Source organism: Dermacentor albipictus, chromosome 7 (genome assembly GCF_038994185.2).
Source record: "Dermacentor albipictus isolate Rhodes 1998 colony chromosome 7, USDA_Dalb.pri_finalv2, whole genome shotgun sequence".
NCBI lineage: Eukaryota > Metazoa > Arthropoda > Arachnida > Ixodida > Ixodidae > Dermacentor > Dermacentor albipictus.
In genome coordinates, this window is record NC_091827.1 from 108785465 (window position 1) to 108811843 (window position 26379).

A 26379-nucleotide genomic window follows, 5' to 3' on the forward strand; every position below is an offset into this window, starting at 1 on the left:
AAAAGAACACAACATCATTTCTTAGTCGGCACGTGCTGTTTTCATACCATGACTTCGGTCAGCTTCCGCTGAACGTTGGTTGCCAAGCAGGATAATCTTGGAACACGTTTGGACCGAATAAGTTTAATTTGCATGCACGAAGAAATAGCTTCATCCATTCGCAATAGGTGACCGATTCCAATACGCACCTTTCTTTCATATCCCAGTTCGATCATGGGTGCCCAGTTCCGAATGCGTCGCCGAGCGCTCACTGGGAACAAAACCGTCCGAACACACGCGCGATGGCATCAAGTTCTGGCTGTTTATGCTAGCAATACAAAGCGGACGCGTCTCTGTTATCGCAGCGGCGGTGTCCACGAAGTCGCCGCGGCCGAAGTTGCACTTCAGCCTTGCTTCCGAAAGTTATTTTTGCTGCCGAATAGAGCAGAGTGGTAGCCCGTCGACCTTGAGTCATCTGACATCGCAAAAATCCCAGACAGAAAGCGTTAGAATCGCGCTAATTCGCAATTAAACCACTACCTTGCCCAGCTGCCGCTGAGAGGAAAGGGAATCCGCACATAACAGCGCGAGGAGAAGAGCTGCCCGGCGCGCTGGTTCGAGGCTACGTTCCTCCTCACCGAAAAAGCTGTCTATTGGTCCGTGCGCCCGCCTGATTGTGTGTGTGCGCGTGTGTGCGCTGCTAGTTGAGAGCCGTGTATCAGTGACCTCGGTCAGCTTCGCCGCGCATGGTATCGTTTTCTCACGTGGGCATTTGTGCATCGTGTTGGTGTTGCCGTATCTCTGGCGCGGTGAGTACCCGTTGAAAGTGCACGTAAGTTTCTACCATTCTCATCAGTCATGCTCGTCGGCGAATTTACCCCACGGCTGTTTTAATTTTTTGTATGCGTTCCCGACCCTCGAGCTGCGTTTCTGTGAGCTCCGTTCGCTGTGCAGCGCAAAGTATCGTTTTCTCACGTGGACTTCCGTGCATCGCTTTGGTATGGCGCGGGTGTGACCTCGTAGTTGGCGCATGAATCCCGATTCGACGTGGACGCAAGTATAAATTGGTGCCCTTCTCATCACTTCTTCCGTCCTGCTTGTTTTAGAAACAGCTCTCCATCTCGGCGCAACACTTATAGACCGTGGATCCGCTATAGTATAACTTCTTTCAGAAGTTCATTGACGGGGGCCAGTTGATACCTCACGTGACTGCATTGTGTATGGTTGCATTGCGAAGTTGGCGCACGGCAGGCGACACACACGGACACACGAAAACACGTAGCGCGAGGTGCAGCCGGGTGCGAAAGTTTACGGGACACGGGTATCACGTCGAATGTGAATTTCTGCTTTGGTAAGGCATGATTGTTTTGTTATGATGAATCGCTGTGTAGTTGAGTTTAAATTGGAGACCATGTGTGCTCCCAGGGTTCGTAAAAGTTCAACATTCTCGCGAATCACAATTCCTGTAAACTTTGGCGACTGACTGAGTGTTTTCGTGCCAGTGTATCAGTGTATGTCACCTTACCTGTGCAACTGTATACCAGAGAGTCATACGTTCTTTCCCGTACGAAGCATTTCCATCCATTTCCAGATTAAGCATTTCCAGCGACACACGTAATATGATGTGGGCTTATCACTTGTGGTTAAGTGATTTTGTGACTTCCTTCAATTCGAGATGGGCATTTTGTTAGCGTATTTGACGTAGCGTATTGGTTGTATAATATAGAGTGTGTAGCGCGGTGGTAGGTCAGAGGCTATGGGTTTGCGCTGCTGAGCTCGAGATCGTGGTTTCGGCGGCAGCGACCACTCTTGAGAATTTAAATTAAAAAAAAGTAACCAATTCAAAACTTCAAGCATTGTGCTTTGGGTGGACTTTAGAAAAAGCCCCACGTTGTCAAAATTAACCCGCAGCTCTCACCACTACTCTGTCAACCCGCTATGCTGCTGTGATAAATGCCTTGCTGGTTGGGCACGTTAAATTTGAATATTCTTTTTGACGTAGTCGTGGCTATCGTAGGCCTCCGCGATTGTCTTTGCGAGTGATAGAGGAGAAGGAACTGAGCTGAAAAAACGTCATCCCTATCGGATTTGCTGGCGGTCGACGTCCTAAGTGGCCTTTGCTATCGAGGCGTAGCAGCACCAGCTTAAAAAGGAAAGAAATACTGAGCTCAGGTGTGTCTGCCTGTCTAAACATGCACATTGGCGGGCTCGCTGCGTTCGATAATTGTACATTTCACTGTAGTTTTCGTCAAATCCAGGTTCTCCAAGCTCCGTCACCTGTTCCAGGTTGTATCGTCAGTAAAGTGACTGGTTACATGTAATTGGTTACGGAAAAAATTTACTGTATTACAGTTGTCGTTACATGGTAAACAAGGAAATCCTTAAAGAACACCACCACGAAAAATATAATTGATTACATGTAATTCGTTACGTACACGTCTGGTTGCGACGCTTGCGCTTTAAGAAAATATGTCTGTCGTCTGTGTTGTTCGGCACATAAACCCGTATAATACGACTGCGCAGAGATCGATCCGCTTGAGTTTCCGAATCGGAGGAACGTGTTTATGTGCTGTTCGATGCATGCGCTGGGAAGCGATAGATGGCGCCACTTTGGCGCGTGTATCGCCGAAATACAGAGTCCGCCTTTGCTCAAAGCAATGTTGCCGCAGGTCATGAATAACAGTGGGCCTAGTACATTTGCTCTTGAAGAATAAGTAGAAAATTTTCGCTGGCAAAAGAGGCATTTAATGGAAGTCTTTGCCGGCACTGATGTATTGGTAATACAAGACAAAAGGGAAGGAGAGACAGGGAGGTTTGCCAGTGTAAATACCGGCTGGCTACCCTGTGTGTATTGGTAATAATTTTACGTTGTACTATATGCGAAGCAGTAGTACATACAATGACCTCCAAATTATCTGCACGGTAAACGTTCTCAAAACACACATGACGTACACCAAATTTTAAACACCCTAACTGTTACAGGTAAGCAATGTTTGAACCTTCAGAACTCTTTTATTAAAATGAAGTCAGGTGGCATCAGGTACCCGAATTTTGGCACTATTATTAATTTCAAATATGAATACTAAGGCACCTAGTACTTGTGTGTAGTAAAAGTTGATCGCTCTTTAGCAGTCATCTGTTAAAAAGTAGCAAATATTATATAATGTAGGAGAAGTAGTACGAAACTGAATTACGGATTCTGAAGTTTTATCGCCGAGTCAGGAAAGAATCGACACAAACCAGTAGGCCTACAGAAATTTATTTATTTATTTATTTATTTATTCATTCATTTATTTACACAAATACTGCAGCCCAATATAGGGCTGTCGGACGAGTGGGGACATTATACATTGCTATACAATACACAAAAAACCCATAAACACAAAAAGATCAATTATCAAAAAGAAGCGCTTTACATGTTAGCGAAGTGCTTACCAGTGGTAGCTATGAAATCTTTTAGTGATAGTGAACGAATGCTTCCGGGTAGAGTATTACAAAGCTCTATTGCACATGGCAAAAAAAAACTGTACTTGAATGTATTAGTATGGACATAAATAGGTGTTTTGTTCAAGGCGTGGGAATTACGGGTACAACTTGTGTTAGTAAATGTGATATTGCCACAGTCAGAAAGACCAGAGGTGGAGTTCATAATTGCATATAATAGCTTTAAGGCTTCAATGTGATGACGTGAAAGTAATGGTTCAATATTCAAAGATCGTTGAGCCTGTGTTGGTGAGAAAGTGTGGCTGTAATTCTGGCGAATGAAACGGATAGATTTACGTTGAACGTTATTGAGCGAGCTTATTTCACATTGTTTGTAGGGGAACCAGACGACAGATGCATATTCTAGAACGCGGCGAGAGAGAGAGAGAGCGTAAACTTTTATTTCAAATCAACAAGATTTGAGTCCGGCGTCTTTTTAGTGGGTCTGGGCAACCGCCGCGGACGCGGTTCCGAGACTTTGTCTCAACGGGGCGAATCAGCGTTTTATATAACAGCAGTTTAGTATCGCGTGGGGTCTTGGCTAAAGTACAGCACAAATAACCTAGTTCTTTTTTTTTTTAGGGCTTTACCGTTAACATATTGAATATGTTTAGGCCATGAAAGACGTTCGGTTAAAATGACACCTAAGTATTTATACTGAGATACTGTTTTAAGTTGGATGCCATCCAGAGAAGAATCGAACGAGAGGGGGCTCTGTCTATTGGACAATGACATCACGACTGCTTTACTGCAGTTGATGTTTATTTCCACATTTTGCACCAAGCGCAGAAAGACATAAGAGATTGGGCAAGACGGTGGGGGTCATCAATGGAGTTAATAGATTCTTATAATACGCAGTCATCTGTATAAAGTCTGATTTGAGTTGAGATGCTAGAAGGTAAATCATCGATGTATACTAGAAATAATGAAGGGCCTAAGACGGGTCCCGGAGGAACGCCTGACGTAACGTTGACAGGAGTTGAGTCCACTAAGAGAAACAAATTGTGAGCGATAACGAAGAAAGCTGGCTATCCATGAATTGAATATGGCGTTTAATTTTATCAGTAGTTAAGAATGAATCACACCCGCCGTGGTTGCTCAGTGGCTATGGTGTTGGGCTGCTGAGCACGAGGTCGCGGGATCGAATCCCGGCCACGGCGGCCGCATTTCGATGGGGGCGAAATGCGAAAACACCCGTGTGCTTAGATTTAGGTGCACGTGAAAGAACCCCAGGTGGTCAAAATTTCCGGAGTCCTCCACTACGGCGTGCCTCATAATCAGAAAGTGGTTTTGGCACGTAAAACCCCAAATATTATTATTATTAAGAATGAATCACAGAGTCAAAAGCTTTAGATAAATCAATAAAGATGGCATTCACTTGATTACCTATGTCTACGTTAGAAGCGATATCATGAAGAAAATCGACTAATTGCGTTACAGTGCTATAACCGCGACGGAAACCATGCTAGGCAGATTTTAGAACATCATTGGAGTTAAGGAATTCGATTATATGTTTCTGAATAATGTGCTCTAATACCTTGCATGACTGGGGTGTGAAAGATATCGGCCTGTAGTTAGAGAGAAGTCGTTTACAAAGGCAAGACTTTGGCTGTTTTCCGTTAACTTGGTACTTCGCCAGAGTCTAAGGATTTCTGGAAGATTACAGTAAAGTACTGAGCTGTCCATAGGGTGTATCTTACGAGGAAATGATTCGGGATACCATAGGAATGGTGCACTTTTTAGTGTCGAGATTCAAGATTAGGTTAAGACACCATCAGCACTTACTATGATATCGTCTAATTTATTAGTTTTTGCATAGCAACTATACTTTGCAACTACATGATTATCGAGAATGAAAACAGATTGGAAGTACGAGTTAAAAGCATTCGGAAACTACGGTGGAGTCGTTAGTAATAGCGTCGTTAATCTTGAAAGAGGTACTGCACCTTGCACTAGACAAAATTGATGTCCACAACCTGCAAGGATTTGATTTAAGTAGTAGAGGGAGCTGCACTGAACAGTCGAAATATTTAGCATTTTTAGTACGAGTACGAAGTTCCTCGGCTTTTTCAAAAGGAACGCGAAGTACATGCAGGGTTAGAATGGTTTGATTTACGTAGTCTATAGGCATGGCGTGAGAGGTGAAGAATATGCCGGTTAATCCAAGGAAGTTTATTATCTATCTTTTTTTTAATGAAATGTAGTTATTGATGCAAGATTTCAGTAACGAGAAAAATGATCAACAAGACTGTCAACATGAGATTCGGTACTGAATGACAAAAAATGCTCAACGTTATCTGCCAGAGTATAAGTGATAGCTGTGGCATCAATTGGGCTGAGTTCCTTGTGTTTGTTTAGAGGCATTTATCCTGCGATTAATAATAAACCTAAAACACTTATTAAGCGGTGTGTTACTGAATGGCCAGCTTTTCACATCGTAATGCGGCCTTTATGTATTGCGCTTTGATGTGCTTGTCAAAGGGCTTTCGACAGAGGAAAGGCATATTGGTCGGCCTTGAAAGGAAAGTCTCTCGTAGTTCTTCAATCCTGGAGGGCTTCCGAGGAACTGCTTCAGTTCCAGTTTGTCATTAGTAGATGTGTACAAGCGAAGGTCTTAATGCCAGGCTCAGTCTTGCACGTCGTTATTAAACCTCTTGACACGAGAAGGGCGCTACTTCCGTTTCGTTAAGGTAGTAATATAAGAACAGTGACACTGCTGAAAACTAAACGCGGATGGTAGCTCCCCTCCCCTTCGCCCCTCCCTACCCCTAACAATGCAGTGCGCTCCTCTCGCTTTGAGCACGCTCCATTTCAGCGTACCCAAATAGCTAGAGCATATAGTACAGAGGGCCCAGAGGATGCGTGCGCAGAAGGCTATGCGATATACTTGGCGGTCTCGTACGCAAGCTGGCTATTGGATATAGCGTCGGCCGGATTTGCGTGACTTGCATATTCGTGGTATGCCAACATGGCGACGGCCACGTTTCATTTGAATTCGCCATTGCCGCTTGCCATTTGACGCTAGAAGCAAAATATACGGTAAAATCAGTTTTCGTCTATTCTCATCCCGTTTTGAGGACAAAAACGACGTTTAGTCATTATTAAATTTGTTGGTTGTTCGATTTACCGCTGTTACGGCTGACAAAGACGCTGTCCCAAAACTCCTTAGATTGCTATATGCACTATAGGCCCGTGGAATTTAGCACTCACCATTCGCTTGCAGTGCGGATCGCTGTTCCATGTACAGTCGTCTCCAGGATGTGAGTGTAGCGGGTTTGTAGCTGTTCTGTCTGTTCCCCCGTGAACTGGCGGAGCTCTATATCAGAACTGTTTCTTTATTTTTTTATTTATCAATAGTGCAATCCCCATTGGGGATTTTAGCAGGGTGGGAAACAATACATATGTAAAGAGCACTATAGAATAGGCACTGTTTGGGAACTCCGACCGGCTTAATATCATGGTAAGGCGCCCGTTTCACGGTGACGATTGGTTATCGCAGATTGACCGGACCTGCTCTCTCTCTGATATCGAGTGACAGCCGTCGACGGGAACGACAATGCCGGTGAGTGTTCGCTTTTTTCTTTTTTGAGACTTACTATGTACTGTCGCAAGAAAGGGCATTGTGGTGTTATAAGTACTCGACACAGTGTATCAGCATCAAACACGCATGGATGTAAGTGTCGTTCCAATTGCGCAAATTGCGCAAAACCATCGAGCTGCGCCAGCCTGAGCCAAAAGACTAATTTCGAATCAAGTTTCCAGATTTAACAGAATGTATGTACGCGTCCAGTGGCAATCACACAGTCATAGAATTGCGTTGGCCAGCGCTTAGCCCTGCAGTCCGTTTCAGCGTTGACATATTTCGAGTGTGGGTGTGTTTGGTGTAATAACTGTAACTAGGCGACAAGAAGATGAAAGCTGTTTATTCTATACAATGCATTGTATTTCAGATCGAGTCCGAAAACTTTAATAAAGCATTGTTCGGTGAACGAAATATTGGTTGCCGTTTTACACTGGCTTCTTGTAGCTTCTGCCTGAACCGCGACTGAGCCCGAATAATCGAGCTTATTCAAAATATTGGATGACGACCCAGCCTGGAAAGCTAATAAACATTTTTATCCCTTTGTTATGTTGAAAAACAAAATATCTTGGAGCGGTTTCTCGGCAAGTCATCTAATGTACTGGCGAACGTGCAAGGACCAGTAAGTCATTTCATATTTATTATGCGCTATTCTGCTATCTTAACTGACGGTTGGCAAGGATTAAAAATTACCTGGGGGCACCACGAGAACGGCGTTCTCTGTACCTTGATGGGAGTTGTTCATGGTGGCCACTGCGAATAGTTCTCGTTCATTGTGCTCGAACACTTTTAATTAGCTAATCGATAAGATATCAGTGAAAAAGCTGTACATGTTGTTTACAAATGACCAATAGCAGCATTTAAAACAACCTAGGATTCGTAGAGAACCCTCCGTGGTGGCGTAATGGTTTTGGTGAAATCAAGAGTTCGGCGAAAACTCGTTTGGTCGGAATTGCTCATAGTCAAGGGTAAAACCGACGCCGACCAATAACATTAAAAGAAAAGAAACCAAGACATTTCGGCTCACATACGGGGGCCTTCTTCACAATGAAAGTAAACGGAAGGAGAGAGAGATTGAGTACGTGTGAATAGATGGCGCAAACAAGCTCATTACGTAACAGAAATGTCAGGATATTTGTGTCACGACAGATCGTTTATGTTCGGCATACACTCTTGTCATACTATGCCGATTTCGGTACATACCAAGTTAACGAAACCACCATGAGTGGACCAAGATGTGGGTGGCTGTTTCATGACCTACATGACAAAAACGTCACAATATTCGGGTCACGACACGTATCTTTTATGTTCGTCATACAGTCTTTTCATACTATGCCAGTTAAGGTACCAATGGCGAATTCCATTCAGGGAACAGAAGTGGAGTGCGGCGCAGTGCGAAGTCGGGTGGCACCACAGTGAGTGCCGGAACACTCGAAGGGGGACGTGTGAGGAGAAATGCACCACGTGACACAAGCCATCGACGTCCCAGCATTCCCTGTGGGAAAGCGGCAAACCGGGTGTAATCGTATTGTGGTCGTCGGGTGCTCATCGGTTCGCGGTGGCGTATAACATACATTTGTGCAACGCCGACGCATCCTCCGACGCATCCGGAGATAGTAGCTTTCGCTGCTGTCACCGCCGAGCGCCTCAAGCATTTCAGCAAGGCGAAGACGCCTTGCTGCCGCTGTCCTCGGCGGATCCGACGAGAAGCAAGGTGTGCTAGAAATGCCAGTATCTGTCGCTGAATCGTTGTGAAGCTCGTCCATATCAACGGCGTCAAAGTCACGGGGGCCAAAACGGCGACTACGCTTGGTTGCCGGCATTGCCGTTGCGATCGCCATCTGAAGCGAAACACATACAAACGAGGAGGATATGACGGTTTGAATCACGTGACTTTCTCCGTACTAAGCTTTTCAGGCGAGAGCAGTGTGGACTGCTCCCGGCTGCTCTCGCCGCGGGGAAACTGCTCTTGTTCGACCACTGAAACACGCCGAGCCTGGAAAGAGCACTTTCAGCGTGCTTTTGAGTGCTCCTGTTGTCCCCACTGGAATTCGCCACAACTTAACGAAATGACCATGAGCGCACCAAAACGTAGGCGGCTAGATAGATACTGTCAAAGCGGCAAGTATTCGCCAAGAAATGCTTCCCATTGGAAAAAGAAAAGAAAGCTTGCCTAGCAATAATACTAGCTATCCTATGAATATCAAGTGAGCGGTGCTCACGGAAAAAGCCCTCCGTTATTTTTTTCTTGCCCACGTTTAGTAGGGACATCCAGGAGGTAATTTAATGGTGGTTTCTGAGAAACCTATGCGAGTTTCCTTTGTAGCTTCATGCTGCAGTCAGGTCCAGAAGGCGGCGGCGTGTCGCGGTGGGCACTGGAGTCTTGAAATAGGGACCCACCCTATGCGGCTCTCTTCCCACAATTTTTTCCCCTCGTGAAATGTTTATTCCTCCTCCTCCTTTTCATGTATTTTGCTCGCCTGCCGTCTTCTGTAGAACTGATCAGCCATAACCTAATAGGGTTCTGCAATGTGAAATAGGAACACCTTTTCTTCTGATACCTGTATTTCACTGATATTGACATTCAACAAGCTGCACCAAAACGCGTATTTACTGCTCCAAAACGGATAATTGATGCTCCAAACCTGTTCCGAAGTGACAAATTTGCTGCTCCAAAAGTTGCTTCGCTGCGTCTATCCCTGCACACAACTGCATGCGTTTATTTTGATGCCCCACTTTGAAACTGACACTAGCGTTTTCGCTAGCCTTGCATGTATGTCCTGCCTCGGTATTTCATAAACCAGAACAGGTATAGCTTGCACGCGATGTGGACTGTCTTGTTTGGGCAGAGAGAAACTTTACATTGAAAGAAACTTGCGTGGAAGCCAATTCCGATAGGTTAGGTCGAGATGCTTCTGAGAGAGCCGATGTCATTTTGCAGTTGAATATGGAGAAATTCCTGCAAAGCGGAGATCACGCTGACGTAGAGTTCCTCGTGAAACCGGAGAAATTCGACACCTCGAAGACCTTCAAGGCTCACAAGCAATTACTGGCCTTGAGTAGTCAAGTTTTCGAAGCCATGTTCTACGGTCAGCTTCCCGAAAAGGACACCGTGGTCATCACGGACCTCCACCCTGATGGATTCTACGGCCTTCTCAAGTGAGTACATTCAGCCGTCTTGATCCGCCGTCGTCAAAGGCCTTACCCTACTATATCTGTTTAGAATGTCCCGCGCTTTCGATCCCGAAAAGACACGCGTGCATTGTTCGCAAAGTGTAAGCGTGGCCTTTACATGGCCTTTACCACTTGTGATTGTTGTACGACAGTGGAGTGCATCCTTTTACACCGAAGTTGTTAGAGCGGCTAGAAGCACTGAAAGGCGTTATATCTGTTTCGAAGGTATTCTAAAAAAATTTAATCACCCCAAAAATTCTTTGAGGAAGTGGGCAAAGGGCTAAGCGTGATAAGGGGGCAAATTTTCAAGTACGTTTTATGTGGGCGATAAATAAAAAAGGTTGAACTTTCTCTTTTGCCCTGTTGACAGGCGTATGCAAAATTTGTTCACTGCCCTGTAAAGACGAAAAAGCGCAGGCGTTTCACATTTAGACAAAATAAGGGCCAGTCTATTGGTGACGCGCACCGAAACATTGAAACGCGTAGGTTTACTTCGGGCTTTGGGAATAAATAATAACAATACTCCAAAATTCCATGCGTTATACCATGCCTGTAGTACGTTTCCCCGGTGTCCTCGGTGAACTATATAGGAGACACGTTCATATTTCGCTGAAATAGGTAGCATGCGTTCCCTGACTTAAGATGCATGTTCAATTTGTGTATGGTATTTGCAGCCTTCGTAGAAAATTGTTTGTTTAAGTGTTCCAGGTGTCATACGGTCGTTTTTTCGCGTTGTTTCAAATAGTCTTAAAAAAAGTCTACATGACACCGTGTTCAGATTTGGCGGAAGTTTTGAGCATAGTAAATGTAATGTAAGGGAGAAGCTTTCACATTGTTAGCTTGATAAAGGGCGAAAAAATGTAACCCTCGTGTTATTCCCTATTTTCAGCCGTCATGTGGAGTTTGCGTTTGGTTTCCCCGATGTACCCCGTCAAGAAAACGATGCGCATTGTTTATATTTTCTGAAATGAGGTGCAGGTCATTAATGTAAGGGAGAAGCTTTCACACTGTTAGCTTAATAAAGGGCGAAAAAATGTAACCCTCGTGTTATTCCCTATTTTCAGCCGTCATGTGGAGTTTGCATTTGGTTTCCCCGATGTACCCTGTCAAGAAAACGATGCGCATTGTTTATATTTTCTGAAATGAGGTGCAGGTCATGGGTGATGTGCAAGCATAGATAGAAATGTGTGGGTTAATGTATTCATTCTATCTTATATATTTCATACTGCAGACCTAGTTCAGGTTCAAGCAGGGTGGTTAAACACAGCAACAATACAATGCATTAATCAATCAACCAGGGTGGTAAGGCACAACAGGCAACAGGCAACAACGAGTTATTCCAGTCTGTTATAGTTCGGGAAAAAAGAATACTTTAATACATCCCTCCGTGCAAAATAAGGTGTTAGTGAATTCGGATGATGGCGTCGAGTTAACCTAGACGTTGAACTAGGCAGATAGGATGCAGGATTAATTGATAAATCTCAATTAAAAAGCATGGGAAGAAATCGAATTCTTAAGTGTTCCCTTCGCTGCTCAAGGATTCCGATGCCATTATCACGCAATATTGTTGAGGAAGAATCATATCGAGATAATTTTGAATATATGAATTGCACGGCTTTCTTCTTTACCCTTTCGAGACATTTAACATTTTGTTTAGTAAACGGGTGCCAAACAACACATGCATATTGAAGTTTCAGTCTAATGAATGAATGATAAGCAATCAGTTTTCCGTTAGGTGGGGAATATTTAAGCTTATGTTGCAAAAAATATAATTTACGCTAGGCCGAAGAGCAGATATGTGGAAATTTTCTGATAAATTGTTAGTAATTGTGACGCCCAAATACCTATAGTTTGTTTCTTCCTGCATAGGCAAGGAGCCTAACGTGCAACTAAAGGTTAGTGGAGCTTTATGACGAGTGAAGCGACGACAGACCGTGTTTTCAGCGTTAAGCCGCAATCCCCACATTTTGCACCAATCAATAATGACAGCTAGAGAAGTATTTAAATCAGTTTGGTCATTTGTTGAAGTGATTTCTCTAAAAAGCACGCAGTCGTCCGCAAACAAGCTAATTTGCACACTGGAATGGATTCAAGTAGTAATATCATTTATGTAAAGTAAAAAGAGCAATGGTCCTAGGACACTTCCTTGAAGAACTCACGAGTTGACCGGAATACAGCCAGACTGTTGCTTAATAATTTCCACGAACTGACGACGATTTCCTAGATATTTTGTTATCCATGCGATCAATATTTCTGGGAGCTGAAGATGTGTAAGCTTTAGTATTAGTTTGTCATGTGGACCTGTATCGAAGGCTTTGCTAAAATCAAGAAATACAGCAGAAATTTCACCATTTTTACCAAGGCATGAGGCGAGTGAATTAATTACGGTTACAAGCTGTGCAACCGTTGAATAGCATTTTCCAACTCCGTGTTGAAAATTAGACAGTATTGAATGTTCATCTAGAAATTCGTTAATCTGCTTGGCAACAATATGTTCAATTAGATTACAACAACATGAGGATGTCAGTGATATTGGACGGTAATATTGTAACAATGAACAATCGCCCTTCTTGAATACGGGTACAACTCTGGCTATCTTCCAGTCATCCGCTAATTTTCCAGTCAGTAACGAAGCACGAAATATAATAAGAAGGAACCTTGCAATAGTTTCAGCATAACGTTTCAAAAAAAAAATGTTTGGAAGGTTGTCAGGACCACATGAAGATTTAGTTTTTAAGTCAACTAGCGCAATTTAACCAGATTTAGTTTTAATTTTTAAGTTAGCTCAATTTAACTAGCTAAATTGTGGTTGTAATAAATTGCATATGCAAGTGGTCTGTACTGTTCCGAGCAGCGCTAAATTTAGTCTGCTATCCTGGAATCAACATCCATATATCATTTAAATCAAATTCATCTGAACTGTATGGCACACTGCGAGAAATACAGCATTGGTTGACTGAACATGTGTTGGTGGGCTAGTTGGTTAAGCATGATTACAAAGACGGCGCCGAATAAAAGAACACACGAAGTGTTCCCCTTCTTCGTGTGTTTTATTCGGCGCCGTCTTTGTAATCAGCATTGGTTAATTATTTAAACATTGGTTAAACATTTAGTTGACATTCTCGGTGTGCAATTTAATGGCGGTTGGTGAGAAGCCTGTATGGGTTTCCTTTGTAGCTTCGTTCTACAGACAGGTGGATGACAATTTTTCTCTGTCGTGAATGTTTCTCGCCTTGCGGTCTTCCGCAGAACTGATTTGCCGTAACATAATAGTACTCTTCAAAGCGGAATAAAGGACACCTCTGTTTCACATTCCCGTAGTTCAGTCATATTGGCTTTTACTGAGCTGCTTCAAAACGCGGATTTACTGCTCCAAAAGAGACAATTCTTGCTTCAAACATGCTCCATCCTGCCAAGTTCGCTGCTGCCAGAGCTGCCGCAAAACTTCCTAGCGCACTTCCACCCTGGTTGTGGGTTAAGTTAGCGGTCATAAGCGTATCTACAGGGGCGGTGGACGGGGGGGGGGGGGGGGCACTTGCTTCCTCCAACCCAGAACTGAAGGGGGGGCCAGGTAGGCCATTACCCCTCCTCCCCACTTCTGAAAGCTGCACCTGGAGTCCCGGCCAAGATCACTCGAGTCTTCAGAAAACCGCTTGAAGCCCTGATACTGGGGGTCGGGCATCTTCACCAACTGCACGCGTGGTCACGGCCACATTGGTTTTTCAGCGCACTCATCGCCAGCACTGATATAGAACACAGGGCCTACTCGGTTCCAGCTGGCAAACTTCCCCACCTCTTGAAGTCTGCCATGCTGTTTGAAGTCTTGATCTAGGAATTGATTCGGGTTACTTGGATTATGATACTAGGAACCTCAATAGTGAAATTGAGGTTTCCCTGTGATTTCAAGATTGGTTTCATTTATTTGGCCACACGCCGTGGTTCCTTAGTGGCTATGGTGTTGGGTTGCTAAGAACGAGGTCGCGGGATCTAATCCCGGCCACGGCGGCCGTATTTCGATGGGGGAGAAAGGCGAAAACACCCGTGTACTTAGATTTAGGTGCACCATACGAACCGCAGGTGGTCCAAATTTCCGAAGTCTCCCACTACGGCGTGCCTCATAATCAGAAAGTGGTCTTGGCACGTAAAACCCCGTAATTTAATTTTCAAAAATTTATTTTGCTGATAGAAATGTATTATATTTTTGTTTAGCACAAGCAATATTTCAACATTAGAACGCAGTTTCCTCACAACAGAAAGCGAACACGAAGCTTTGAATAGGTTGAGCACTGAATTTAGTTATTCATGCAGTACTGGCGAGCTTCCCTTTGGCAGCTAAGGCCTGCGTGGTTAAAAGTGAAACAATAACTATCATAAGGTACAGGAGCGCGATTTGGCATAGTAGAGGCTAAAGAAAGAGAAACCAATGCTCGTTGAAAACCTATACAAGGTAAAAAGAAATACTTCTAGTTAATCGTTAAAACAGCAAAAGCAAATTATAAAAACATGAAGAACCATTAGAAAACAGTGTAAACAGATTACAGCACACCACAACCCATGAAATGGCAAGAGGTTGCTGAAGAAAAAAAAAATCAGTGAGACGATCGGGAACGACATCTAAAATATATAGGAAAAAATAGAAAAATATAGTACAGTCCAGAATTCATGGATTTCCTTACAGATATGATATGGGAGCATAAGCTTAGTTACAAGTTGAGTTACTGATGTGTCTGGAATAATTAGAATTAGGAGAGTAGAAACGCTCCGCCCGACTCTACTTCGGACAAGTGGGTGAAGATCGTACGAAGCCCGCTCTTACAAGACCAGCAATGGGCCGTCCAGCAGGCTCGCGCAGCGGCCGCCAGGTATTCCCTGTCCGTCCCTGCGTGGGAGACGCCCATTGCGCGCTGACGTGCGTCCTGCAGGGCCCTTGTTAAAGTTTGTTCGATCCAATCACGAGACGACCGGGGTCGAAATTCAAAATAAATCGTAAGAAATAGAAAAAAAATAGTGCAATACAAAATTGATGGGTTTCACTGTAGATTTAATGTCACAGCATAAGAATAGTTACAAGTTGAGTTACTGAAGTGTCTGGAATAACTAGAATTGGAAATCGCTGATTACCGCACAACACGGAACCGTAGACTTTAGACATCCGCCACGTTAGCACGACATTGGCGAAACTCTTTGAAAGCCGGAAGTAGAAAGCGGAAGTAATGACGTCACACACAAGAAGGTGGCATGATATTTAACCGGCTAATTGTTGGAAAATTCAGTTGCCGCCGAGTTCAGTTCGTGCGTTTCGTTCGCCTAACGTTAACCTAAAGAGCACCAACGCCGAAGTGTGATTTCCACTAAGAGACATTAGAGACTTTCAGCCTGTCCGCCGTTCCGGCAAACGGGGCCGGTTTGGGCGGATTGCCGGATTTGCGGGGGCGTGAACGTGAGCGGCCGAACGGGTGCAGCCGCCTGGTGGAGTAGAGTTCAAGACAAGCACAGAGCTAAAATTGCAGTAACCCACTATATCCTGCTTCGCTGCTGATGCAAATTTTCGGTAGCGGCGTAATGGTGAACACGATTACGCCGCCGTCGAAAATTTACTCCAGCAGCTAAGCAGATATAGCAATAGGCTTTGTGTTTGTGTGGTTTAGCTTTGCACCACCAGCTGGCCGCTCACGTTTACGCCCCCGCTAAACCGGCAAACCGACCGCGCTTGCCAGAAAACCGGACGTGCTAAAATTCTCTATTAAGTCTTAGACTAGAGTCGCCTACCATATTTGTTTATTATTGACTTCGAAGTCGCTAAAATGTCGCCAATGGTTCTGCCAAGTTACTAAAAATTGTCGCTGGTCGCTAAAGCGAAAATGTTTCGCTATAACGCTTGCTGAACCATTGAGTATCTAAAGCTCACTCCAGCTTGTTAGAAAGCATACTCTATGTTGTGCATGAATCGGAATTTTACTATATCGATACCAGTATACTGTAACTGATATACTGCGGTTATACTAATCTCCGTATCTCGGCGGGATACAGTTATTTTTTTAGTTCTTAAACTGCTTCAGATATATTTTATTCTCTAAAGTACAATCCGCTCTCAATCCGGCGACCGTGCTGCTTACGTATTAGTCGCTCTCTCGACTTTGCGTTTCATAGGAAATATGGTACTGTGTGTTCGACATTCGTTTGCATCGTCAGTTTATCTTCAACGTCTTTCTCATGCTATCTCTTTGCTGGGATTTCGTTATAAGCGTGCGTTGTCTTAATTTTTTTACGCATATTAAGGACCAGGCTCTTTCTTTCGCCGGTCCTGTTACATAGCTACATTGTATTGCCATTGTATGTTTCCTGAAAAGCTCATCTGTGACAGCAAATTTGCCACTCCGCTTTTGTTTTGCAGGTACGTGTACGCGGGACAGGCCAGGATCGAAAATTGTTTTGAAGCCTTGCACACACATGCTGCAGCGGGGAAATATCACTTCGGAGAGCTGGCAAGTGCGTGCCTGGACTACCTTTGCGAGCAGGTCGACGGCGAAGAAGCTTGTACCTTGCTCGACTGTGCCTTAGTGAGCGGCTATGGATCGCTGGACAAAGTGGCGGAAGCAGTGCTCTATTACAAAGGCGAGAGTGTGCTGAGTTCCGACACGTTCTTGAATAGCCGTCCGGAGATCGTGCATCTTGTTCTGGACAAGGTAACCGCTAATCGCATGACAAGAATTTCATACGAAGATTTTGCTTAGCATGAAACTAGAGCTGTATGGACTGCATTCGTCCGATAATGATATTGAGCAAAACACACACACACAAAAAAAAATCATAGGCTTGCGGACTCAGCAGACTGCGCTACTCCAATACGAAGGGGGAGGCGCACTGGTGGCATCGCGGGGAAGGGAGAACGGCGGAGATCCTAAAGCCCGTTAAACTTCGTGAAGCAGCAACACTCTCCTCCTCCGTATTCGCTCCTTCTCCTTTCTCCTCTCTTTCACGCATAGCAAGGCAGTGCATGCATTCGCGCCTTTAAGCGTTCGCGTTGGCCTTCTAGCTCCGTGTAACTTCGTGTACAGGGTATAATTTTTATTTGACGGGTATAGAAATTCAGGCACGGCAGCCTTTCTTTCTTCTGTTTTGATAACTATTCTTTAAAGTTTCTGAACGAGCGCTAACGCTATGCCATGAATCCGAATGTATCGCGTGCGCTGCAATTCGGTACGCAACATATGCCAAGCGTGCATCTTGCGGCGAATGGTTGTAAATAACACGTTTACGTTCGGATGCCAACATACTGACCTCCAGCAAGCTCTCGGTAGCCTATATAATTCGCGCCGTCCCTACCGTGTGAATTCGCGTGGGGTATCAGCTATTACGTACAAAGGCTGACAGAGGGCACGAACTATTGCTGCTATGAAGGTTCGAAAGAGTATTGCTAGCTACAGTGCCTCCAACGTGCGTGCTTGCCAATCTCCTAAGCACGCGCAAAGGCTCAGAGGTGGGTGCTGGTGGTGTTATGGTTCTCGTGCCTCGACGTCGACAGCAATACTGCTGCCGATCGTCGAGTCTGGACTCTGCGTAAATAGAAAGTAAAATTAGTTATTTTTTTCGTTTTTCGCGAAGCGGTAACGCGATAACAGCGCTTCACTCAGTATCAAACAATAGCATTGCGGGCTTAAGTAATTTTTTTTCAGGTTATTGACTTATAACGAATACCATTTCATCGTGCATTAGCTCATCCGTTCACTAAGTGGCGTACTTGTCGCGAACCGAGTTGCACTATGAGGCGCACGCATTGAGTTCTGCTGCGCCCGCTCCGAAGTAACATTTGTGAGATATGACTTTATTTATTGATGACCGCGCATAGAATTGCCGTGCTATGACGCGGCCGAAATTGCGGTAAGTGAAATGATGTTCAATATAGGTCAAACTAATATGAAACAGCATTCGGGTTGCAAGTTCACAGTTTATTTTAAGCGTAGGTGCATTACAGGTTTGTTTTTTCAGTCACATGTCATACCAAGTGCTTATCAGAGGCATAGTGGCCGTAGGAATTGATAGTGGAACGAACGAGCAAGCGAACGACTAAACGAGCGTGCAAACTAAACGAACGAGTACGAACGACTACTAAACCAGCCAGGGAACGAGTGGGCGACCGCACGTTTTCTTTCCGTGTGCTCTCCCGCCACATCTTAACCTTTGCACACTTCAAAGATCACACCAATTAGCACGTACGTCTCAATGAGCCATGATGCTGTCGCTAGGCGACGAACGCGCTGCGTAACTCGGTTTCGAGAGAACGCACACGCTTTCCATCGGTTCCTTTGTGTCGCAAATCCACCGAGCAACCGCCAAGGATGAACAGCTTTTCTGTCTAAAGAAGGCCAGCACGTAACCACAAAAGCCGGAGAGCTGCTTTCCTTAGAGGAGATTTGATGATCGAGCCTGAAATTTTGACAAAATAGACTGTGCTTCATCTTAAAAGGTTGTTAATCCCGTTATTGCACACAGCCAGGCGTGCCCGCGAAGTTAAGCCGGTTATCGTACAAAACGATTACACGCACCAAATGCCACTAACACGACCACGTAGTGCTTATACAAACAAACCACACTTCGCGTAGGAATCGCTGTAAAGCGTGCAGACAAATAAGGACATGCTCAGTGAACTGTGCCATGTCTACTACATTATGGCCCGGAACGTTTTACGCAAACCCGACACATACTATAATATGAGAGACACACAACTTACCTCGCATTGTCGTGTGGAGGGTGTGTGTCAGAACTTCTCCCTCCCGATTTGGTTAAGCCATGTCATGGCCCGTCGTGCTTACCTGACGGTATCGAGAATAGCTTCTTGTCTTTGCTAAAACTATTCTGGCATTCGAAGGTGCAGTAGGTCATGATCGTAAAGAATGCCGTGAAGCGACGTCGCAATTGCCATAAAACATACTTCAAGGCTTTCGCAAATCAAAACAACACGGACGAGCGTCGGCGCCATCATGCGCTCCTCGCCACTCCGTAGACGTCTCCCAAGAAAAAAATGGCGCTGAAGCGGGACTGTAAGCAAACGAAGCCGGCGCGAAGGCCCACGTGAGGCCATTGGGCCAATCACTGGGTTGACAGCGCTTGAGGCCGGCGATGCGAACAAGCTGCGTCTTGGAACGGTGGCCACGAAATCGGAGACGAGCAATCGCGTAGGTCACATCACTTAAGCCATCTGTGATGACGAAAGGGCAGGTGGACCGAACTAGAATCTTCTGGCATCGACCGCGCTTGCAAAGGAGTCCGAAGCCGTGATGTGTGACCCTTGTCGGCCTTTCATTGGCCAACGTGGCAGTTATCCGAGTTGAGCGTAAGGGCATCTTTTCCAAGGCATGTCAAAACCAAGTAGACGATTGTCCTCTATAAATATGTGACAAAAAAGCATGATGTCGTCAAAGTCACATAAACCAGTTTCCATTTCAGGCCGCGCAGTATCATTTTCATAAACATCATAAGTCTCAGGGGCGTTACAAAGACTAAACCTACTTGAAAGTGTTGTCTGGTGTCATAAAAGCTGAATACACGAGTACAGTATATCTGCGATTACGCCAATCGGAGATCCATTTAGGAAAAATTAGCGCAGAAGCCACCTCACGAGCACTCGACGGTAATGCGATTATAATTTGAGCAATATAGCGGGAAGCTGAATTCCTACTCCCGTTTACCTGTAGGGATCATTCTGAGTCTTCGATTCCTTCGGCTTCACGCGATCTACAGAGTCTCGAGTACCGGCCAACGTTGCTGTGGCACTCGCTTGGCGAGATCGCCAATGGGCACGATGGCACGACGATGATTGACGATGACGCAGTGACGATGATGGAATGACTGCAATGGAACGACAAAAGTAGTATGACGACAATAAGATTGCGATTCTGCAGGGATGATGACCGCATAACGACAGCAGCGCAAGGAGGACCGTACAACGGTCGCATTACTGAAACTTTCAACACCATGCAGCGAGGACAATCACATGACAACGCCGGCCTTATTACGAGTGCATGACCAGTGTGATTACGATAGAAAGGAATGACGATGATATAATGCGAAAGTGGTATGACGAACGACGGCATTACGACAACGGTTATGACGTTTCTGAAATGACGATTATAATACGACAGCGTGACGCGTGGTATGACGACGCTTGTGTGACGACGATGGCATGACGAGAATCGCATGAAGTGGACGAAATTCAGACGATGGAATGACCACAAGAAACCGTGACGACAGTAGGCCAGCAAATGCACGGCGACAACTCTGGCAAGGCAATGGCTACGATGCCATGACTGGTATAAGGAATGGGATGATGAACACTGCTTGACGACGACAGCGTACAAGAGCCGAATGGCGAAGCTGGTGTGACGACGATGGAATGACCGCGATGGCTTCGTGATGGTATGACAAAGAATGCTTGAGGACTGTACGAAGATGACGGCGTGACCGCGATGACATGACACGAAGTCGGATGACGAAAGCTGTAACGTCGACGATGCAACGACCACGACTGCATTCCGACCATGAGGGCATACCTATTGGCTCAAGCCCATGGCTCAAGCTATTGGATAACTCTGGCAAATTCCTTGGAGGTTTCCTTGAGGCCGCCCTTCAGCGCGCGCCCAGACTGAGACGAGGCCCGACGTAGACTGTGGCGCACAAACGAAGGCGTTCGCATCAAGGCGACAACAACCGCGCCTTCAGTAGAAGCCATAACTACCGCGAACACCCCTGTTCTTGAACCTGACCCTGAGAAGCTGAATCAATTGATGAAAGGGGCCATTGACGAAGGCTACCATGGGGAACCGCGTCGACGTTGGTTTTCCAGATTCCGAGGCGATTATGACGTATGCGGGGGTGATGGTGCAACATAGCAGGCGGAGTCCGGCGAAACGGTGCGATTTAGTGAGAGGGATTTTGCGAGCGGTTCAACGATTATGATTGTCCTAGATACAGTCATCAGATTCCCTAGTGTAGTAGAAGACGACTGTTTTAAGAGCGGAAACTTTTGGTGCAGTGAGAAAGGCGCTGACGTGTCTTGGTGCGAGTCAGACATTGAATGTGCTCCTACATAGAGTGGGCTTCCGTATTTTGAGCCAATGTAAAATGCACCCATTTTGCTTTATTCCTACTGCGGGACGTAGTCATCCCTGTGCCGGGTGGATTCCTGGCCTAAACGCTACCACGAGCCGCAACAGCAGGCAATGCTATTCGTTTTGAAAGCACACCAAAGTGACCCATACACGAGTTGGAAAAGGATGATTTTAGGGCGCTAAAAGGGACACACGCAATGGAGGAAACACACGCATAGAAACAGCGCCATAGTTTTGTGTATGAGCGCTTTAATACTGTGTGTGTTTTTCATTTGTGTTTCTTTTCAGCGCCCAAAAATAATGTTTTCCAAATCGCACCCACTTTCTCGGGTAGATTGATTATGACCTACATACGAGGAGAAATTGGGTGGTGAAAGTAACGCTCCGGGTCACTGCCCCAAGCTTGTGTCGTGGGTTACGCAAATGGGACGTCAGTAAATGGCAGTAAAAACAGATTTGAATAGCATATTTAGCGCCAGCAAACAAGGACGTAAGGGGGACAACAACACAATGCGCACAATGTCTCCCTTACGTCCTTGTTTGCTGGCGCTAAATATGCTTTCAATTTATCAACGCGCCCAACAAATGGCAATGCTACAGATTTGAATAGTTTTACGTTACAGGGACTCTGGTACCCGTCATTGACGATCCCTTCTAGAAGATAACCTACATTGCCTTCTTCACCCATTTGAGGTTAAGCTTAAGGGCTTCGACGTATGTTGTGCAGGTTGCGCCGGGAACTTTAACTCGCAACATGAATGTTTCTTCGGCCCATTTTCTACCGCCGGATCCTCGCAGCACTTCTTGATTTCGTCTACAAACTTCTCCTACTTTGGGAAAGTGTCCTTGTGGTTTTCATGCCAGGAAGACGCGGTTAACTCAAGGAAGAAGGCACCGTTATTCAGCTGGATGGTGGCGTCCAAGCCGTTGAACCGACTTGCTCGTTGGTAGAGCTGAGTCATCCGTCCACCTCGTTCCCGGCTTTTCTGGCGAATGTTTGTGGCTCGATTTACGGCTGCCACGGGACGCTGAGAAGTGGAAAGCTGTCGCCGTCAGTAGCCGTCTCTTTTTCTACACCGGCAATTCGGCCTTTTCAGCAAAGCTCAGATTGTGCTTCTTTGGTGGGTTGGTTGTAGTTCTCCGGGGGCGTCGTTGTTTTATCTGGTGCCTCAACCAAAACTGTTACGATGGGATATGCTTTGCGATTTGAATATGGTACACAGAAGGCAATCTTGAGCTACTGAAAATATTTAGCAGATATTTGTAGTAATATTGCCAGATGATTGCAGGCACGTTTTTATTCAAGTTATACTGGCGTGTTCTACTTTTGGTCGAAGCTTAAAGCTAACTTGAGGGACAGTCTTAGCAGCCACTTGCAATCCTAAGCCAATATCTTGCGCAACATAAATTACAACGAAATATTTGCGTATGATTTTGTGTAACACTATTAAACTGTGACTCTGTTGCCGCAGGTGAGAGATACACAAGAGATTTTCGTAATTCAAGCGGTGCTACGATGGGCGCGATCATATTGCAAGGCGGGTGCCATGGACTTCAAGAGGACCATTGCCGCCTTCCTGCCGAAGCTGAGGTTCTTGGCGCTGTCATCGTCGAAATTCGTGGAGTTGATCACCTCCGAAGACGCGCAAGGTGTGATGGAAAAAGAAGACGCGTTCGCCATTTTGTGCAACCTTTTCCTCAGAGGGTGCACTGATCTGCCAGAATGGGTATGTCGGGAGACGCGGCCACGCAATTTTGCGATTGGTTGATTTCAATGAAAATAGTACTTCACAAAACTGTTGGGCCAATAGCCTAAGCTAGTGGAGGCCTCCATTTTATGTGTGACAGTGACTGTTTCGTCTGGTATTACGGTGACAAATCTGTCTTGTGTGGCTTTTGAAAGTGCTTTTAGCGCACTCCAATCCAACTGATTTCCTATCTCCAACTTGCGTTAACTGAGAAGATATCTTGTCTAGCAACCACTGTGCCTGTTTGAACAAAATTTGTTGCATTGAAACGAGATAAATTGTGTTCAGCGAAGGTCTATATTTTTGAATCACTAAATTAATGTGTAAGTAAAAGCGAAGTACCAAATTTAGAAGTTTTCATTTGAGTAGCAGAAAGGGACATCAAGATTTTCCACTGCTTCTGCCACGACAACTTGATTACTATACGTTCATCAATTTACGTTGAATAACTACTTTGTTTATGTGCATTCTGCCAAAAGGTATCTGTAGAAAGCGCAGTTTTCTTTATTTTTGAAGTAATGCTTGCATAGGAGTGTGGAGAAATGGTAGCAACGTGACTAAGCATTCGTTCGTCGCGTACTGATCCGTGCCAGTTTATAGAAGTGCATTTGTTTGTGTGTTTGTTTGTTTTGTTAGAGGGAAGTCTGCAAATTTGATGCCTAATTTAAAGCAAATTTATTCGGTGTATTGCCACAGAAAAGTCTTCTCCCAACTGTCACTGAGTATTTACCCTTCTATAATACTGCAGCAGGTTTAGCGCAAATAGAGACAACGGTTGTTGAGAAAGACCATTCGTGCATCTCGCAAACGTTTCAAGAGAAAGAAGTTTATAGTCAAAACTTACTCTCATGTCATTGTTCGTAAAAATGTCTTCATATGCACGCTTGCCGAGACCTCACAGCGTTCCATTGCTTGTCAAAATCCAATTTAAAGATCGAGTTCGTCGAGATGTCTGCTGTATTTGACTTTCATCTCTGCTTCTGTGCCGGAATATTCATGGAGCTAGAGCCTCTTGTATTGTATTCGTGTACAATCATGAATGTATTCTCCATTCTGTGAAGCCGGTTTGTCTTTACGTCAATAGTTCAGATGAAAGATTTGTTTTTTGTTGAAAACGTAAAGTGCCTATTGATGTTTTTGTGCCATGACTGTGTGAGGTTATTGAAAGTAGGTTATTAAGGTCCCGTTTGCTAACAAATTTTCATGGCAATGGTGGATGCGTGAACTCCCATGATAAGTAAAGGGGAATATAAACATTAACAATATTTTGCAACAACTGGGGGCATGCTGTCTTCGCAGAACTTGGAATAAATGCCATGACTAAAGCTATTAGTTTTCAGTAGAAACTGGGCATATGGCACAAGCTTTGTTATGTAGGCACTCCAAATTTGTCACGAAATGCAATGCGGTTGCGAGTAAGAGTTTTCCTAGCTGAAACAATCTGGCATGCGGAAATATACTAAACATAAATGTTGCAGACTGAAAATGTTAAAACTCGTGCCAATTGCAGAGTTCCGATAACGAAAAGTTATGGTTTGAATCGCGTCCGATTTAAATTCACCAATTACAACGTGCCTTCCAAAGACATTAACTAGAAAACGTAATGAGTGCGTAAGAGTTCATGAACGTTCTTCCACAGACATTAACTAGAAAACGTAATGAGTGCTAAAGAGTTCATTAACGTTCATATTGGAAGTTATCCCGCAAAATCTGATGTCGGCCACTGCTCTGTCGCGTAGCCAGCAAAAATAATTTCAGATCTCTCATTTTTTTTAACCTCAAACAGTCCTTTCAGAAACGCAAGCCGTGGGCACGAGCGCACAAAGAATGTCAAACTGCGCCTTTCACAGTCGCCCACCTTGTCTAGTCCCGCATGTTTTATTATTACAATGTTGAAATCCAGCTAGCTAGGTCGTGTGGGAACACTCTGAACATATTGTGGTTGTTTCCATCTAAGAAAGTTCTAGGTTTACTGTTAAGTTACTGCGGTTGTATGTTTCACGCTCACTGTACGTAAACGTTACGTGGCATCCACAGCACTTCTGTTGCTCAGAGCCGTTTCACCATTTTTTTTTTGAAACAGAAGCATTCTGTTTTGGTAGTAAAAAACAACTCACTCAAATGAGCTTATAGTCCCTATTTAAAGGCTAATAAATTTTGGGGTTCATTTTCAGAGACAAAGGCAACACTCCTCTTACACGACACAACCACAAGTTCTTCTGAATATGATTTAGCCGTGTGTACTAAACTGTAATCCTGCATTGTAAAATACCAATCTTTTCACATTGTGAAACTCAGTTTGGTTCGAATGTACGACTGTATTGTGTATCTCGCTTCTATCAGTATGCTGTAAGTGCAGTTATTGTTTTATATTACAACTGTAACTAAAGCGATGTCAAGGCGTGACACTGTGAGTGTGATTGCTCGTGTACTTGTATTTCCACCTCTTAAGCCTTCAATAAATGACGTCATGTGAGGCCTGTCGCCTCTTTTGACTTGTCGCACTCAGTGTCGGCTGCTTTAGCAGTGCTTGCTCTTTGCTTTTTCCTTTCTATGCATTCGTACCTGGCACTAAATATTCGATGGCATCACCTGAGGCACTGTTGTGTTGCGATAGCAAATAGTTGAATAAATGAGAAACCTTTCAGGCAATCCCTGTGGTTGTGATTTCAATTTTTGCGACTGAAGTGGGCTCTCCCAACAGGCAATACCATCATCTCGACGACAAATCTGTGATGCGCTCAACGTTGTTTTCTTCAGCTATAGTGTTGCCTGCTGTAGAATCAGATGTACATGGAAAGAGGCCATCACTCGGACCCATCAGCGCGGCAAGCTTCACGAAATAAAAAATTCGCCAGTCGCCAACGCTGTACTGTAAACCAGTTTACAGCCTTAAAGATCCTTAAGGGTGCATATCGGTCTATCACTGACACCCGAAAACAGATAAGGGTGTAATAGTGTGAGCCATAGGCAAAAACACCATGAAGGGTGTAAATCAGTTTACAGTATGCTTAGTAGCGCATTGTTAGTGTACTCAGTTGCACGTTGTCACACTGTTGTGAATTTGAATGCCAGGGGCACTAGACGAAACCCAGTTTTTTCTTAGCATTGAGGAGAAGGTGAAGCGCAGGATAATGTGGCCTGAACACGATTGCCGTTGGCGTAACGGAAAGGTCGGTTGGACACCGGAAACCCAGTTCCGAACATCTAAGCGTGACCATCGGACATGTTCAAGAAAGTTTAAGAAGGACAGTATCCTGGAAACTGGGACATGTACTCGCTCTTGGAAAAACAACGCTAAATCAAT

General features: G+C 44.8%; 1 protein-coding gene across 2 annotated transcripts; it reads left to right on the top strand.

Moving 5' to 3' along the window:
• Positions 1 to 651: 651 nt before the first annotated feature.
• Positions 652 to 25566, top strand: LOC139048113 (BTB/POZ domain-containing protein 6-like). 2 transcript variants are annotated; one of them, XM_070522572.1, is made up of 5 exons: positions 652 to 788; positions 6962 to 7024; positions 9984 to 10201; positions 16611 to 16902; positions 22797 to 25566. In XM_070522572.1, exons 2-5 carry the CDS (start codon positions 7019 to 7021, stop codon positions 23091 to 23093), a joined length of 813 nt encoding a protein of 270 aa, XP_070378673.1. In that variant the 5' UTR covers positions 652 to 788; positions 6962 to 7018; the 3' UTR covers positions 23094 to 25566. The 2 variants fall into 2 exon arrangements, with proteins under 2 accessions (XP_070378673.1, XP_070378674.1); XM_070522573.1 differs by having other exon boundaries at positions 673 to 811.
• Positions 25567 to 26379: the final 813 nt, after the last annotated feature.

Excerpts from the sequence above, each read along its gene's own strand:
- LOC139048113 (XM_070522572.1), top strand. Across the intron at positions 10,202-16,610 it reads GGATTCTACGGCCTTCTCAA|GTACGTGTACGCGGGACAGG; the intron begins GTGAGTACATTC and ends TTTGTTTTGCAG. Across the intron at positions 16,903-22,796 it reads TGCATCTTGTTCTGGACAAG|GTGAGAGATACACAAGAGAT; the intron begins GTAACCGCTAAT and ends CTGTTGCCGCAG.